This window comes from Cetorhinus maximus, chromosome 12 (genome assembly GCF_964194155.1).
Source record: "Cetorhinus maximus chromosome 12, sCetMax3.hap1.1, whole genome shotgun sequence".
In the NCBI taxonomy this organism is placed as follows: Eukaryota; Metazoa; Chordata; class Chondrichthyes; order Lamniformes; family Cetorhinidae; genus Cetorhinus; species Cetorhinus maximus.
Genome location: NC_135890.1, coordinates 26,968,395 through 26,985,243, shown reverse-complemented (window position 1 = coordinate 26,985,243; position 16,849 = coordinate 26,968,395). Strand labels below are relative to the sequence as shown.

General features: G+C 41.2%; 1 protein-coding gene across 6 annotated transcripts in view; it reads right to left on the bottom strand.

The window, feature by feature from the left end:
- Nucleotides 1-16,849, bottom strand: part of LOC144687324 (tyrosine-protein phosphatase non-receptor type 12-like) — a 113,503-nt gene that overhangs the window by 55,186 nt on the left and 41,468 nt on the right. For all 6 annotated transcript variants that reach the window (XM_078553276.1, XM_078553275.1, XM_078553274.1 and 3 more), the window contains 5 exons: nt 13,368-13,476; nt 12,432-12,508; nt 9,634-9,729; nt 9,463-9,501; nt 8,792-8,863 (listed from right to left, as the gene is read on the bottom strand). In XM_078553276.1, the coding sequence (XP_078409402.1) occupies nt 8,792-8,863; nt 9,463-9,501; nt 9,634-9,729; nt 12,432-12,508; nt 13,368-13,476 (393 nt within the window). The remainder of the gene's footprint in view (nt 1-8,791; nt 8,864-9,462; nt 9,502-9,633; nt 9,730-12,431; nt 12,509-13,367; nt 13,477-16,849) is intronic.

Genomic DNA, 16,849 nt, shown 5'->3' with positions numbered 1-16,849 from the left:
CATTATTTTAGAAGAACTTATTTTCATGAATGGTGCAATGAGGTAAATTTTCTGTTTTGACATTCCTGGCAAATGCCAGAATGTACATCCGGAAATTGTAAACTCCCCTCCCCCACCCCACCCACCCCCATTCACATTTACATCAATTAATTTTACAAAACAGAAAATTTGTGCTTAAATACTTTGAGGCAGGAACTGACTGGCAATGGAGAAAGTTCTGCTAAGAGTGAGGGAGCTGAACTCGGGCTCCAGATGAGGCTGATGGATATGAATAAGTGGGGCCTCATGATTCTCAAAAGACAGATTGGGGCACAATCTCCTCAGCGCTGTCAACAAGGCAGCTACACCTTGCTGCCCTCCCTCCCCACCTCCCAACAATGCTGCCACATCCCATTAATGCTGGACCACCATTCTCTTCAGATCTCACACACAACTGTGTATCCTAGACCTGGATTCCAATTTAACACCCAGGCTGTCTTCTCAGACAAAGTTCAGAGGTGTAGAACGTCAGAATACTACTTGACCTGGAGTCAAGCTTCATTCTCTTATATCCGGTTCCCAAAACCACTTTTATTACATTTTCAGTCTATCCCTGCCTTTACCTCTCCCTCTGTAGCTGAATTTCTCCACCTCTCAAACATTCTCCTAGTTTTATCTACATAATTTGCAACTTTCTCAGAATTCCACGACTGCACCCACAAAGTCCCATACTTTCTATCACTCCTGCCCTTGCCAGGCTCCAACAAAATGACTTCAACTTCTCCATACTAATCTGCATCAATAATTTTCACTCCCTGTATATCCAAGCATACACTTTGAGTTTTGGATTATACTGCTTCCTGCTCCCTGATTTATGGGTGTTCTTTCAGCCACTGTGCTGTCTTAAGTTACTTAATTTTGGTACTCTCAAAAACAGCTTACCTAGTCTTGTCTTTATCTAACCTTTTGGACAGTGCCTTCTTCCCACCTGTTTGCAGTCAACTATTATAGTTCACTTTATAAAGCTCTCAGATGTTTGTGTGTGAGTAGCATCATAATTTGAGCAGGGCAATGAATTTGATTACAATACCACCAATTCAGATCCAAATTTGAATTAAGCTCACATCAACAAGAATAAAGTGTCCTGTTCAATAACCAACGGCCCTAGCCAAGCTGAGCTTGGACAATCCAATTACTACAATCCACAGCAAAAAAAACTGGCAATAATTCAACAATCAGCATTTGCAAGGAATTTTTGTTCAATTCATTCTTGGGATGTGGGCATCGCTGGCAAGGCCCATTCACTGCCCTTGAGAAAGCCTTCTTGAACCACTTGCAGTCCTTGTGGAATAGGTATACCCACAGTGCCATTAGAGAGAAAATTCCAGGATTTTGACCCAGCGACAGTAAAGGAACAACAATACATTTCCAAGTCAAGAAGGCGTGCGAATTGGAAGAGAGCTCACAGGTGATGGTGTTCCCATGCATCCTGCTGTCCTTGTTTTTCCAGGTAATAGAGGTTGCAGGTCTGGAAGGTGCTGTTGAAGGATCCTTGGTGAGTTGATGCATTGCATCATGTAGGTGGTACACACACTGCTGCCACCATGCAATGGTGGGTAGAGGGAGTGAATGTTGAAGGTGGTGGACGTGGTGCCAATCAAGCAGGCTGTTTTGTCCGGATGGTGTCCAGCTTCTTGAGTGTTGTTGAAGCTGCACTCATCCAGGCAAATGGAGTGTATTCCATCACACTCCTGACTTCTGATGGACAGACTTTGGGGAGTCAGGAGGTGAATCATTCGCCTCAGAATTCCCAGTCCCTGACCTGCACTTGTAGCCACAATATTTATGTAGCTGGTCCAGTTCAATTCCTGATTAGTGGTAACTCCCAGGATAATGATGATAGGAGAACTTAGTGATGAAATCTATTATAGGATAAACGTCCGGACAAAGGTTGTGGGTGGAGATAAATGAAGATATGGGGAGGCCAAGGCATATAACAGGGGAATGTTGGGTCAAGTATCCTGAATCAATGCAAACTCAACTTAAGGATATCAGCTCCAAAAAATTCAATTTTCATATAGCCTTTCCTGAAAGATCAGGTGACATTAAAGTCAGCATTATCTCAGATACTGTATGTTTACTAAAGGAAGGACGAGATAAATTTTCAAATGACTGATCCCTTGGAAACTACCTGAGGCCATCATGTTCCAGATCAAAATGCCAACACAGGGGACCCCAAATGGCATACAAACTGGATTATTTACGAACATGAAGAGTGTCTGTAAGAGTTCAATGTGGATATATTGAATACTGAGAATACTGAAAGGCCTGGATAGAGTAGACGTGGGGAAGATGTTTCCATTAGTAGGAGAGACTAGGACCCGAGGGCACAACCTCAGAGTAAAGGGAAGATCTTTTAGAACAGAGATGAGGAGAAACTTCTTTAGCCAGAGAGTGGTGAATCTATGGAATTCATTGCCACAGAAGGCTGTGGAGGCCAGGTCATTGAGTGTATTTAAGACCGAGATAGATAGGTTCTTGATTGGTATGGGGATCAAAGGTTACAGGGAAAAGGCGGGAGAATGGGGTTGAGAAACTTATCAGCCATGATTGAATGGCGGAGCAGACTCAATGGGCCGAATGGCCTAATTTCTGCTCCTATGTCTTATGGTCATGGTTATGGATGCTGGAGAATTACAAAATGTGCCAGCAGTCGACATGATTCAGGAGATCTGGGCCTGATTGCAGACAGAAGAAAGGTAATCTGGGCAGGTTGCGAGGTGGAGATGGTATTTCACTACATTTTATACACTCCTTCTCCCATGTGAATAGGATAACCAATGGGATTAGACATTTAGCAGTGTGAAGGACATCAAGAAGTGACAGTGAGGTAGTTTGCCTGAAGCAGTGGCAAAGCTATGCCTTGAGCATTTAACAAGGTCATACAGTTCTACTGATTCCATCAGTACAAAGCAGCTGATTTCAAATAAAATGACTTCTGAATGTTATTAACTTAAAACATTTTAGCACCAGTTAACATCTGTATATTAGAATGCTGATACAAACAACAAACCTTCCAAACATCAATTAAGGAAATGGATTCTTTGGTTACACAATCCTAGTGATGGAGGTGCGATCGGGAGGGGTACTTTCCATAGTCCAGGACAACCTTATCAATAATCCTTGTGCTGTAAACGGATTCTCAATTTTTGTTGTGCAGGGACTATTCATTTAAGTATATGAGCCCTTAAAAGTATTTTTGCGCAGCTGCACATGCCTGGTAACTTAAACATGCTCGGCCTGTGCAAGAACTTCTGGGTGGCTGCATGGCCACATGGCTTAGAAGGAACTGAAAAAAAGCATCTCATGTTTCAGTTTGTGTTTTGGGCTTCGATTAACTAACAATTCAGTCAAATCAGTCCACTGCTATGAAGTTACAGCTGTTTTACATGATTTGGAGCATAAATGGAAGAATTGTAATTCCATTCATTTGTAGTATATACTCCGAGGGCAGAACTTTTCCGTCGGTGTGCAGGGGGCAGGACCCGCACACCGACGCATCAAGTGACGCACGGTGACGTCAGGCACACATCCCGACGTCACTGCGCACCATCGTGATATTTCACTGGGCGGGCACGCGGCGATATCCGTTGCATGCCTGCCAGTAATTACCGGGCCAATTAAGGTAGTTGAGGTTCCAGCTGTCGTGGATTTTAAGGCGCCCGTGCGATATTCAGCTCGTCGCAAGGGTGCAAAGGGCAGGCTCTCCGAAACTTAAATGAAGCTCATCCACGGGCAGGAAAGAGGGATCATTGTTTTTGCAAATCCAGACATTTAATAGTAAGTGCTCAGAAGTTATTGAAAGTTGCATGTGTGAGGTGGAGAAATGTCAAACGCATAGCAGCTGCTTGGACTCCACTGATAACCTTCAGGTCAGCACTTTTCAGTGAGGGTTTGTTTTGGGGCCTGTAGGTTTCAGCAAGCCTCCCTGAGCCTGGGAATGGGAGGTGATCTCTCCACTGGAGGCACCTCATCTGAGGAGGAAGGGAGGGCTAGAAGGGGGAGGAGGCCAGGGCCAAGAGGTAGTCCAAGGGGCAAGGGGCCACAGAGAACGCCATTATCCTGCTGCCAGGGTATACAAAGCGCGAAGCACCTACCTCAATATGTCTGAGGTGCAGTGCCGAAGGAGGCTCCATCTGTCAAGGGAGACAGTCAACACTATCTGCAGGTGATTGGTCCAGAGATCTCAGCTAACTGTGCGGGTAGACACCCCATGCCTGTGTCTCTGAAGGTCACAGCTGCCCTCAACTTCTATGCCTCCGGCTCCTTCCAGGGCCCAGTGGGTGATCTCTGCGGTATCTCCCAATCGGCCATCCACACTTGTCAAGCAGGTCACAAACACTCTGTTCAGGCGTGCACTGACCTTCATCCAATACTGCTGGGACGAAGCCAGCCAGCCAGACACAGCGAGCCAGGGGCTTTGCAGCGATTGCTGGCTTCCCCCGCATCCAGGGTGCCATAGACTGCACACATGTGGCCATCAAGGCACCAGCAGGGGAGCCCAGTGCCTTCGCCAACAGGAAGGGCTTCCATTCCATGAACGTGCAGATAATGTGTGATCACAGGATGCAGATCCTGCAAGTCAGCGCAAGGTACCCAGGCAGCTCCCACGACACCTACATCCTCAGACACTCAGAGGTGCCTGGGCTCTTCAGTGATCCAGCCCGGCTGGATGCTTGGTTGCTGGGAGACCAGGGCTATCCCCTCAGAAGGTGGCTCATGACGCCTCTCCGCCATCCAAGAACTGGAGTTGAGCAGTATAACAGAAGTCATGCCTCCACAAGGGCTGTGGTGGAGAGAGCCATCGGTCTTAAAAATCACTTCAGAAGCCTGGACCGTTCCGGGGGCGCACTCCAGTAACCCCCTGATCGAGTGTCGCTGATAGTGTTTGCATGCAGTGCTCTATACAATCTAGCTCTGCAAAGGGGGGACGCTGTGGATGAAGGAGATGTAAATGGAGTGGCTGGGGCTGAGCACAATGAGTCCAGCAGTGAGTCCAAGGATCAACGCGCACAGGCTGACCCGGGCATGCTCCAGGGAAGCAGGGGCACCCGGGACACTCTAATCCAAGGAGCCTTTAGCTAGCATAGCACATATGGATCTGCAACACAAGCCTGGCATGTATCCTCCATCCTAGAGACCTCACCTATATCTATCTATAGATAATACACTCTGCAGCCACAGTTCGCCAATGGTGGAGGGAATGGATGTTTAGCTAGTGCTGATCAAACAGGCTGCTGTGTCTTGGCTGATGTCAAACTTCAAGTGCTGTTGGAGCTGTGACACGAGGAGTACTCTCATCATATTCCAGGCACATAAGGCTACTTAATAAGATAAGAGTCCATGGTGTTGAGGGTACTATGTTAGCCTGGATAGAGGATTGATTAACTAATAGAAGACAGTGTGTTGGGATAAGGAGGGCATATTTGGAATGGCAACCAGTAACTAGTAGAGTGCCACAGGGATGAGTGCTGGGGCCGCAATTTTTTACAATATATATTAATGACTTGGATGAGGGAAGTGAATGTACTATCGCCAAGATTGTGGATAACACAAAAATAGGTGGGAAGGCAAGTGGTGAGGATGACACAAGGAGTCTACAGGAGGGACACAGGCAGGTTGAGTAAGTGGGCAAAAACTTGGCAGATGGAATATGATGTGGGAAAATGTGAGGTTATGCACTTTGGCAGGAAGAATAGAGAAGCTGAATATTATTTAAATGGAGAAAGACTGCAGAAGGCTGCAGCAGAGAGGGATCTGGAAGTCCTCGTGCATGAATCCCAAAAGGCTAGCATACAAGTTCAACAGGTAATAGGGAAGGCAAATGGAATGTTGGCCTTTATTTTAAAGGGAATGGAGTATAAAAATAGGGAAGCCTTGCTAAAACTATACAAAGCATTAGTTAGACCACACCTAGACTACTGTGAACAGTTTTGGTCTCCTTATCCAGGGAAATATATACTGGCATTGGGAGCAGAGAAGGTTCACTAGGTTGATCCCAGGTATGGAGGGATTTTCTTCTGAGGAGAGGTTGGACCTGTACTCATTAGAGTTAGAAAAATGAAAGGCAACCTTATTGAAACATATAAGGTTCTTAGTGGGGCTTGACAGGGTAGAAGCTGAGAGGTTGTTTCCCCTTGTGACAGAGTCTAGGACCAGAGAGCATAATCTGAGTAAGGGGGCACCCATTTAAAACAGAGATGAGGAGGAATTTTTTCTCTCACAGGGTAGTCAATCTGTGGAATTCTTAACCACAGAGGGCTGTAGAGGCTGGGTCATTAAGTATATTCAAGGCGGAGATAGGTAGATTTTTAACCAGTAAGGGAATCAAGGGTTATGGGGAAAAGGCAGGAAAATAGAGTTGAGGATTATCAGATCAGCCATGATCTCATTGAATGGCGGAGCAGACTCAATGGGCCGAATGGCCTTCTTCTGCTCCTATGTCTTATGACCTACCCTGGGGGTGGGCCACTCATTGAAAAATACCTAGCCTTCATCTCGTTTTAGTAGCCAACACATTTATGTGGCTGCTCCAATCCAGGTTGTGCTCAATAGTAACCCCAGGATGTTGATGAAGATTTAGTGATAGTAATGCCATTGAATATGATGGGGAGGTGGTTCTGCTCACTCTTGCTGGAGATGGTCATAGCCTGACATTGTGTGGTGCTAAATTACTTGCCATTCATCAATCCAATGCTCCTTCGACAGCACTTTCCAAATCCACGACCTATACCACCTAGAAGGACAAGGGCAGATGATACATGGGAACACCACCATCTGCCAGTTCCCCTCCAAGCCATACACCATTCTGACTTGGAACTATATCGCTGTTCCTTCACTGCTGCTGGATTAAAATCCTGGAACTCCCTCACTAACAGCACTGTGGATGTACCTACACCACACAGACTGCAGCAGTTCAAGAAAGCAGCTCACCACCACCTTCTCAAGAGCAATTAACGATGGGCAACACAAAATGCTGGCCTAACCAGCAACACCCATGTCCCAAGAAAAAGAAACCCAAGCCTGGTATGTTGTTCAGGTTTTGCTGCACACAGGCATGGACTGCTTTATTATCTGAAGAATTGCTAATGGAGCTGAGCACTATGCAATCATCAGCAACCCCACTTACAAACAGTTGATGGAGGGTAGGCCACTGATAAAAGATCTAAAGATCGTTGGGCCGAGGGTGCTACCCTGAACAACTCCTGCGGGCTCAGGTGATTAGCCTCCAGCCACTACTGTCCTTTTTGCTAGGTATGACTCCTGCCACTGGGTCACCAATGACTTGAGTTTTACAAGGGCACCTTGCATTAGTCAATTAGTCAAAAACTGCCTTAATGTCATGAGCAGTAACTCTAATCTCACCTCAGGAATTAGGCTCTTCTGTCCATATTTGGGCCAAGGCTGTAATGAGCTTTGGAGCCGGGTAGTTCTGGCAAAGCCCAAACCAAGCACTGATCAAGTTATTGGTGAGAAAGTGCCACTTGCTAATACCGTTATTGTCTGCTTCCATCACCTTGCCAATAATTGATCATTGCCTGGGTTGGACTTGTAACTTGTGGCTAGAACATTCCTGGGCAATTTTCCAGATTGTAGTGGTTTGATATGACTTACTGATTTGGTAGTCCACTTCAAAGGGCACTTAAGTTTCAATTTCTGATAAAGGAATGCAAATATATAAAAGCCTAGGCTAGACAAGGGCAGATGGTTTCCTTCCCTAAAAAGTGACCCTGATAAACCAGTCAGTTTTGTTTTTGCGACAATCTGACAGCCGTCTGGTCGATATTGGTGATACCAGCTTTTTATTTACAGATTTTGTTGCTTTAAGTTAAATTTAAATGGGATTTGTACTCATGTTCTCTAGATTATTACTTTTAGTAAACACCAACATTCAAAATCTACAAATATAAGCTTAGAAGAACTCATTTTTGGATTGAACAACTTAATGAGGATGAAAAATAAAGTATGACATCAGCACATCGTTTTCCAATTTGGTCTCCAATTCCTGTATCAACGATCAGAGGCTTGGACAATAACATTTTTATAACAGTTTACTTTTACGGTGAATAGTGACAGAAAGCAACATAATACTAAGGCACTCATCTGTCAATATAAACACTAATAGGCTAATATTTATATTTACCCAATGCAATGAGAAGCCGGTACCAAATGTTTCCAAGTAATGAAAGTTCTCAGAAAGCTAAAGTAGAAGTAACTAACTTTGACTTCTCCTCGAGGGAGAATAAAGGTTAGAAAACATTGTGTCCTATTCTAAACTGTACTCTCAAACCCTAATGCAGAATTTTCAGTTGACGAAGTTGTGTTTATATGTGGCACTAGGCTCAGCTCCAAAGGTCATTCAGACATCTGGCTGAGATAGTCATTGTACAGGTTCAGACATGAAGATTGACTATTTGGGTTGAATGACAGAGGGCTGCCTTCAAACCACACCCCACCAAAATATAATTCAATCATGTACGTTATTTTCTTTTATTTTGGCACACTGGGACATAAATCATACAGGGAAATGCAGAAAAGTCAATATCAGATCAATGCTTATTTGCATTATCTCCCCTTTAATTTAAACTATTGTTCTGTCAGGTTGAAGCTGATAAGTAGCTTAAAATAAAAATTAAAGCAATGCAGATCATTTTGTCAAGAGAGAAAGAGGATTTATCGTCAATTAGCAAATGAAATACCATCATTCCCGCCCACCCAAAACACATCCGTTATGTATAGCTAAAATACTCACACAAGTAATCTGAAATTCTCCAAGACGCAGAACTGCATCCCCATGTGACGGCCAGTAACGCTCACATTTTTTCTACAGGGAAATACGAATGCTAAAATTGAGCATGTACATTTATTTGTGGCATTATGTAGTTTCTGATGAAAACAAAAACAAAAATAAAACAAGTTTTCCTCTCAGAAAAACCTAACTTGCAGCGCAACCTATTTCACATATTGATTGTTGAAGCATAACTATAGCTACTTACTTCTTGATCTCCCTTCAACCAAAAGTAATACTTAAAATGAGTGAAAATAAACAGCTACCCAGTAAGCTCACAGTTTGAACCAGACACTTGTACTTTTGCAAACGAGAGAATAGCTCCTAACAGTGTATCTGCTTCCCCTGGCTCAAGCATGAGAAGATGCAGCATTGTACCCGGCAGCTTGAAAATGAAGATTACCTTGTCATTCTTCACTGGCCTTAACAGGAACCTGAATGCAAATAACTTGCTTAAATCAAACAAAACTGTACTATAGGTTAAGTAATTTGGTTTGAGAGCTCATAAAATTTGCTCATAAGTTGGGAAGCAAATTTCGTAGAAGACATGAGACTGCTGCAAAGTTAATATTCATCTGTACTTTTCAAAGAAAACCTTTAAAACAGCACATGAAAAATAAAACAAGGAAACTTACCCTCCCCATTTCAAACTCGCGGCAAGCCATGACAATTATCTGGAAACATGAAAAAGTAGTCAGTTAACTAGCTTAACCGAGTCCGAGTAGATGCACCTTTTCAATTCATTTTTAAAAATGCCAATTAAATTAAGTTCCAAGTTCTGCTAATCAGAACAAAAAGATACTTACTACAACTTTGTATTCCCAGATCATCCTCCAAAAGTCTAGAACAGAATTTGCAAGTGGACCCTGGGTAGCAATGTAGGATTTGGGCCCATAAACTCCCTGGAAAGTGACAAGAATGTACATTTCATCAAATTTCTTTTCTAAACCGATACATACATTACTTTCCAAACTATTGACAACACATGCATAACATGCAAACCCATGAACAAGGTCATTGCTATTATACATAGTTACTAAGTATACATAAGCCCAAGTGAAAATCAAAACAATAGATTCTATTTAGCATATCTCGATACTTAAAATAAATTTTGAATCATTCAAAGCATTTTAACAGTATGTCAAAAATTAATTTTGGAAGCCAATCCCAAACATCTTTTAGCTATTTCTTGCATCCCATCTCATCATCTTCTGTTCTCCCACCCCTCCATTTATAGCACTACAATAGTATAGCACAATTGCAGATCAGCAATAACAGAAGCCTGGTATGATGTCAGTGACTTTGGTTTGTCAGAGGAGAGTACCAATGGTCAATTATCATATATGGGACAGTGTCTTATACAGGTTTCCCTAATTCTCCAAAGGTGGTGAACTTATTGGCATCATCATATCTATCCATCTCTATTAACACTGATCTGGTTTGTTTTGCTTTGATCCTTCAGTGCTGACTTTTAAGTAGCAACTTTATCTCCCAACTCTGGACTTTTAGGCCAAGTTCAACTTGTTTAAAAAGCAGTGAGTCCAGTATGTATGGGAGAGTAGGTTTAAAATCAGCAGCTGAAATCCATTAAGATGGAGATTTGGCACTTAAATAATCACAGCACTGCAGAAGTGAACAAAGTGAATTATTGGATCTAAAAGGGCTCTGTAGTTCATCTGACTGGTCCAAACAGTTAATAGTTGCATCCATCCCAGCTAGTATTTTTGCATGAGAACAGGAAATACTGGCAGACAGGAAACAAAGAGTAGGAATAAACAGGTCTTCTTCCGAATGGCTAGTGGGGTACCACAGGGATCGGTGCTGGGACCCCAGTTATTCACAATATATATTAATGATTTAGATGAGGAAACTAAATGTAATATCTCCAAATTTGCAGATGACACAAAGCTGGGTGGGAGGGTGAGCTGTGAGGAGGATGCAGAGATGCTTCAGTGTGATTTGGACAAGCTGAGTGAGTGGGCAAATGCATGGCAGATGCACTATAATGTGGATAAATGTGAGGTTATCCACTTTGGTAGCAAAAACAGGAAGGCAGATTATCTGAATGGCTATAAATTGAGAGAGGGGAATGTGCAACGAGACCTGGGTGTCCTCATACACCAGTCGCTGAAGGTAAGCATGCAGGTGCAACAGGCGGTAAAGAAGGCAAGTGGTACGTTGGCCTTCATAGCGAGAGGATTAGAGTACAGGAGCAGGGATGTCTTGCTGCAATTATACAGGGCCTTGGTGAGACCACACCTGGAATAGTGTGTGTAGTTTTGGTCTCCTTATCTGAGGAAGAAAAGTCTTGCTATAGAGGGAGTGCAGCGAAGGTTTACCAGACCGATTCCTGGGATGGTGGGACTGACATATGAGGAGAGATTGAGTCAGTCAGGATTATATTCGCTGGAGTTCAAAAGAATGAAGGGGGGGGGGGGATCTCATAGAAACCTATAAAATTCTAACAGGGCTAGACAGGGTAGATGCAGGAAGGGTGTTCCCGATGGTGGGGGAGTCCAGGACCAGGGTTCAGAGTCTGAGGATATGGGGTAGACCATTTAGGACTGAGATGAGGAGAAATTTCTTCATCCAGAGAGTGGTGAGCCTGTGGAATTCGCTACCACAGAAATGAGTTGAGGTCAAAACATTGTGAATTTTTAAGAAGGAGTTAGATGTAGCTATTGGGGTGAAAGGGATCAAAGGATATGGGGAGAAAGCGGAAACAGGCGACTGAGTTGGATGATCAGCCAAGATCATAATGAATGGCGGAGCAGGCTCAAAGGGCTGAATGGTTTACTCCTGTTCCTATTTTCTATGTGTCTATGTCCCTACTCAGGCAGCATCTGCAGAGAAACAGAGTTAATGTTTCAGGTTGATGATCTCTTATTGCTGTGTTCTGGTAAAAGGGCATCAACTTGAAAGACTAACTGTTTCTTTCTCCACAGATGCTGCCTGACCTGCTGAGTATTTCCAGCATTTTCTGTTTTAATTACAAAATACAATACTGTTTTCACAATTGAACAAAGGAAGTTGGGATAATCCTGTTTTCACATCATCAAGTTTCCATAACATTTTTTTTTTTCAATATTTAACAAAAAATGCAGATTGCATCGATTCCCAAAAGGTATGGGCCTAAAGTGCAAAACTGTCCTGCAATAATTTCCAAGATGCAATAATATGGCCAGTATGGGAAATTTAAAAATGAGGAATGCCCTTTTAATCTCAAGATGAAGGCACTTTCACGGGCAGAGTAAACGATCATGCTTTACCCAACTTGAGTGTTTTATGCAAATATTTGGTGTACAAAATGTTAATTCCACTTTACAGTGTTACTGTTTCTTGCCTCAAGGAGCACAAAACTCAAACATAAAAAAAGCACCAGTTAATTTCATCATTAACTTTTATCATGGCGAAACAAAAGACTGTTTCTTTTAGCAACAGTCACAGGAAACAAAACAAAGCATGCTTTAAACACGAACCACCACACGGTAACAACTGCATGACATGCTTTCATTGAAATATTGCAACAGTGTCATTTTGTCATGCAATAGTGAATTTTTTTTCCGCTAAATAAAATGCTGTGTGAAGGAAATACACACATTACCTTAATAAAATTTGCGTTGATATAATCTGAATCTTGTTCTGAAGTTTTCAATGCAAGTTTCACCCTGCTATGGTCAACTATAGTGAAGAAGGCAGAGAGAATAAAAAGCTTTACAAACATAAAAGAAGTTAATACACTGCATTCCATTCAAACATCATTAAATGCAAACTCAAAAAAGTAGCTCATCCTATTGAAATTTGAGCTGTTCCACTGATGAGAAAATAACATGTAAATAACTTGAGATGTCAGACTTGATGCTGCACAACTGTTAGGCTAAAAGAAAAAAAAGTGTCTGAATTATAACATGAAAAATTGTCAAAATATTATTGAAAAGCTATAATGACAGCCAGATATAATGTAATATTTTAAATCAGTGAACAGAAACAGGTAAAAGTAACTTGGGAAGATTCTAATAAAATTCTATTGCATTGTCAGTACTGTAAATTTTTCATCAATAAATACCTGTATTCGCTGGCCAACGTTTGCTCCCAGTTAAGCATTGCCTCAATTTTAAAATTCTCATTCTTGTTTTCAAATACCTCCAGACTTGCCCTACCTCCAATCTCCTCCAGCCACATAATCTTCCGAGATATCGGCAATTCTCCAATTCTGGCATCTTGCGCATTGCCTATTTCCATTGTTCCACCATTGGTAGCCATGCTTTCAGCTGTCAAGGTCTTAAAGCTCTGTAATTCCCTACCTAAACCTCTCCACCTCTACCCCTCTTTTAAATCACTCTACCTGCTCTGATAGCTCCTTATCTAGCTCAGTGTCAAATTGGATTTGTAGTACACCAATGAACAGCCTTGGGCATTTTATTACATCAAAAGCTGTCGTTGTTACTAAAATCAACTGCCCTCAAAATTTCCTGAGCATTCAAAGCATACGAAATATGTTCGTTACTGTTGAATTTCAAACACAAATTTGAAAACTTACATGGCAAGATGTCTTTATATCTGTTCTTTTTAACATTTTCTTCCTTTTCTCCAATGTTTGTTGGGTAGATCTTTTCAGTTCTATATTTAGTTGACAGTCTTCTGAGTCGCTGTTTAAATATACAAAATATGTATTAATGGTTCAGTATTTACACACCAATAAATTTTGACAAAAAAGCCAAACCAAAACTCTCAACAATAAAACATATGAAGATTTCCAGAATATATCATGATAGTTTAGCTGGTTAGCACAATAGAAAATGCAGCTTTTATTTTGACACATTGTTGCATGTAAATTTTTTTTCACTAGTATTGCAGCTTTTCTGGCCACATTTTAGCAATGCATCACCACTACTCAGTGATTCTTTTGTGATTCATTTCGCACTCATCTAACTGAGTAAAATACAAATAGTCCTATAAAAGGTGAGAGATTTCAGTGATTACTGAAGTGGTAGGCTCTGGCACAAAATGAGTCTGATTTTACAATGTGCCTTCTCTGCTTCCATTTTAGGAAATTAGGTGAGACGCAATAGTGAAGAGAGAAAAAAACGAGCATCTCAGAACAGACTGAGTATGAAACACCAAACATAGATTACTATATATAATTAATATAATTGACGATACAGTAATATGCATTTACAAAATCAAGCAAAGCCTACGAAGCTGCATCCATTCTTTTAAAGATCCGCTGCATTGTTCTTTCGTGCTATGGCTTCTTGTCCCTTACATAGCTTCCTAAACTAGCTCTTAATTTCCTCTAGGAGGATGTATACCAATTGTTATGGCACAGCCGATGGTAAATGCTGAGCTGCTCAAAGCCCCAAGGGAAACTTGAAACAACTGCCACAACTGTTTTGCAGTTTGTATATATTTCGAGATACATGCCTTGAATTCAGCAGTAATAAGACCACCAAGGCTTATAGGTTTCTTACAAAGCTAAATTAAACTTTTATTAATGGAAGAAATGGTTTTAAGTACATACATAGATCTTCAAATTACTACTAAGATAACTTCTAAATCCCTAGTTAATCTAACTCCCAGTTACACTTTCGTTAAGGCAACAGTAAGACACATGGATTTTAAATGACCCGGGCAATGTAACACACAATACCCTGAACAGTCAAATTCAAAGTGAGTTTTTCTCAGCTTTGGTTCCTTGTAGACAGCAGCTTGAGGTTTAGATGCTGGAGGCTTGTCACACTTGTTAGATTTTAGAATGCCTGCCCTTACACACGGCCTTCTCTCCTTTATACATATTTTTCCCTTTGAATACAAATTCTCATTGTTTCACTATGTCTTTGGACTTTACCTCTCTAATAATAAAAATCTATCATAGCACCAATTTTACCAGTAATCTTTAGGAAAGCTAAACATACTGTTTCTTAACTTCTGGCTAGGTGAAACATTTCACCCCCTCTTTTGAATTCAAGCTAGTCTGGTTTATTTAAAAATGCAAATGTTCCCTTCATACCTTACATTCTAAAACTTCTCCCATGTTTACCTACTTAAAATTTCAAACCTAGCTTATCTTCTGATACATCAAAGCTTTCAGACCAGCTGCCTTTAATTCAATTAAGTCCCACACATATGCACTCATAGACACAGACCCCGCTATTACTCTATAAATTCCAATAACATTATGAAAATTATTATTTCTTCTTGACACAATACATTCACAACACTTGTGAGCTCTTACTCTAACATTTTTTAACAAGTTTTACATCTTAATTTTTTTTTAACAAAAACAAGGAAGCAGAGTTAAAGGCCAATAAATGGAAGTATGTTTTTAATGCAAGTCAAAGAAGATCTTCCAAAAAGGGGCACAATCTCTAACAGTCTACCTGCAAACAAGAGCCATCTTCAGAAATGTTATTAGCATTTAAGGGTCTTGCTCTGAACCAAAATTCAGGCTCTTGACTAAGTATAACACCGAGAAATTGTGTTGAAAAAAGCAAATTTGTTTCAAGATGCACCAGGTTAAAAGCAAGAACTGCAGGACAAGAAGGGAAGTTGTTCTGTTTGTGATGGCTGAACTTTACCCAGAATCTCACAGTGCAGAAGAGGCCCTTCAGCCCATCGAGTCTGCACCGACTACCCAAATGAATGGAGGAGGAAAAATCTATAATCTGTAACTTAATGCTCTTCCTCATTCATACGTTCTTCACACATCCAAATTAATGATTTAATATAGCAGCCAACTTTTATGGGAAACACTAACTTATTCCTAATGGTGGTTTCAGGCACAGCAGCATCAGAAGCAATTAAACTGTCAGAGCAAAATAACTCTTTAATTAAAAAAGCACAATGTCTCAAAATGCAGATCAAGCCCCAACGTCAAGGATGGCTACAATGAAATGCTTGGCTTAGGTTTTGACCTTCATTCAGACAGCTCCAAATAGTGATCATTCAGACCTAGATTTAGCAGCACTGGGTGGACGGATAAATTTGTTCCATTGGGACAATCAGCTGCAAAATTCATTGCTGAATATGTAATTAATTATACAGGCTCAGAATCTTCACCTGGGGCCATACTGCACTAGTATGAGGTAAAATCCACAAGAAATTACGTTACAAAAAAGACTTTGTTAGCTCGAGTCCAACTTTTCAGGCCAGAAGTCATGGGGTTGACTTTTACATGGGTTATAATATGGAGGATTGACATACATGTTTGATTTGGGCCCAAAACAGATGAAATAAAGTAAAAGCCAACAATATTAAAGTATTCATATTAATTATTGTTTATCTGATAGTTTTAATAAATTGAATAAACAAAAACAAAACTTAAACATCTGTCTCGAGCATTTGCTTACCAGGGTTCCTTTTCATCAATATTTATATATTGTCAATGAAATTGAATCATTAACATCTCCAGAATTATATTTTGGTTCTGAAATTTTTGGATTTCGATTCCTGAAAAATTAGGGTTGACTTTTACATGAGTTATGTGAAAAATTAGGCTTTTTTTTTAGACCAAACATTATGGGGTCAACTTTTACATGAGCATACTTTTGCATGAGTATATATGGTAAGTGGAACCACAGGAAACACCCAAATTTTCCCCAACTGTTCTCATCAAACGGTGTGTGTGTTAGATCATAAAAATATGGAGGGCACGTACCTACATTTCGACCATGGACAGAATTGCAGCTCGGGGCAGGATTTTTAGGGACCTATAAATCTGGAAGCTAACTTGTACATGCATGAGTGGCATTCTACTGCTCAATTAACTGCTCAAAAGTTGCAAGTACAGCATCTAGTTTTGTACATACAGCATGAAAACTAGGCACTCAGCCAAAGAGATGACAAACAGCATCCCAACTGGTCTTCTGAAACTATGTAGCACCAGTTAGCGCTAAGTGAATAGTCCAGTGCACTCAACTAAACCAAGCCGAAATCCGGTTTAGGTTGACTCATACTCATGTTAGGAAACTCATGTCCATGGCTTGATGCTGTAAAGGCAATGCATGAATAGTGCCAGAAAAT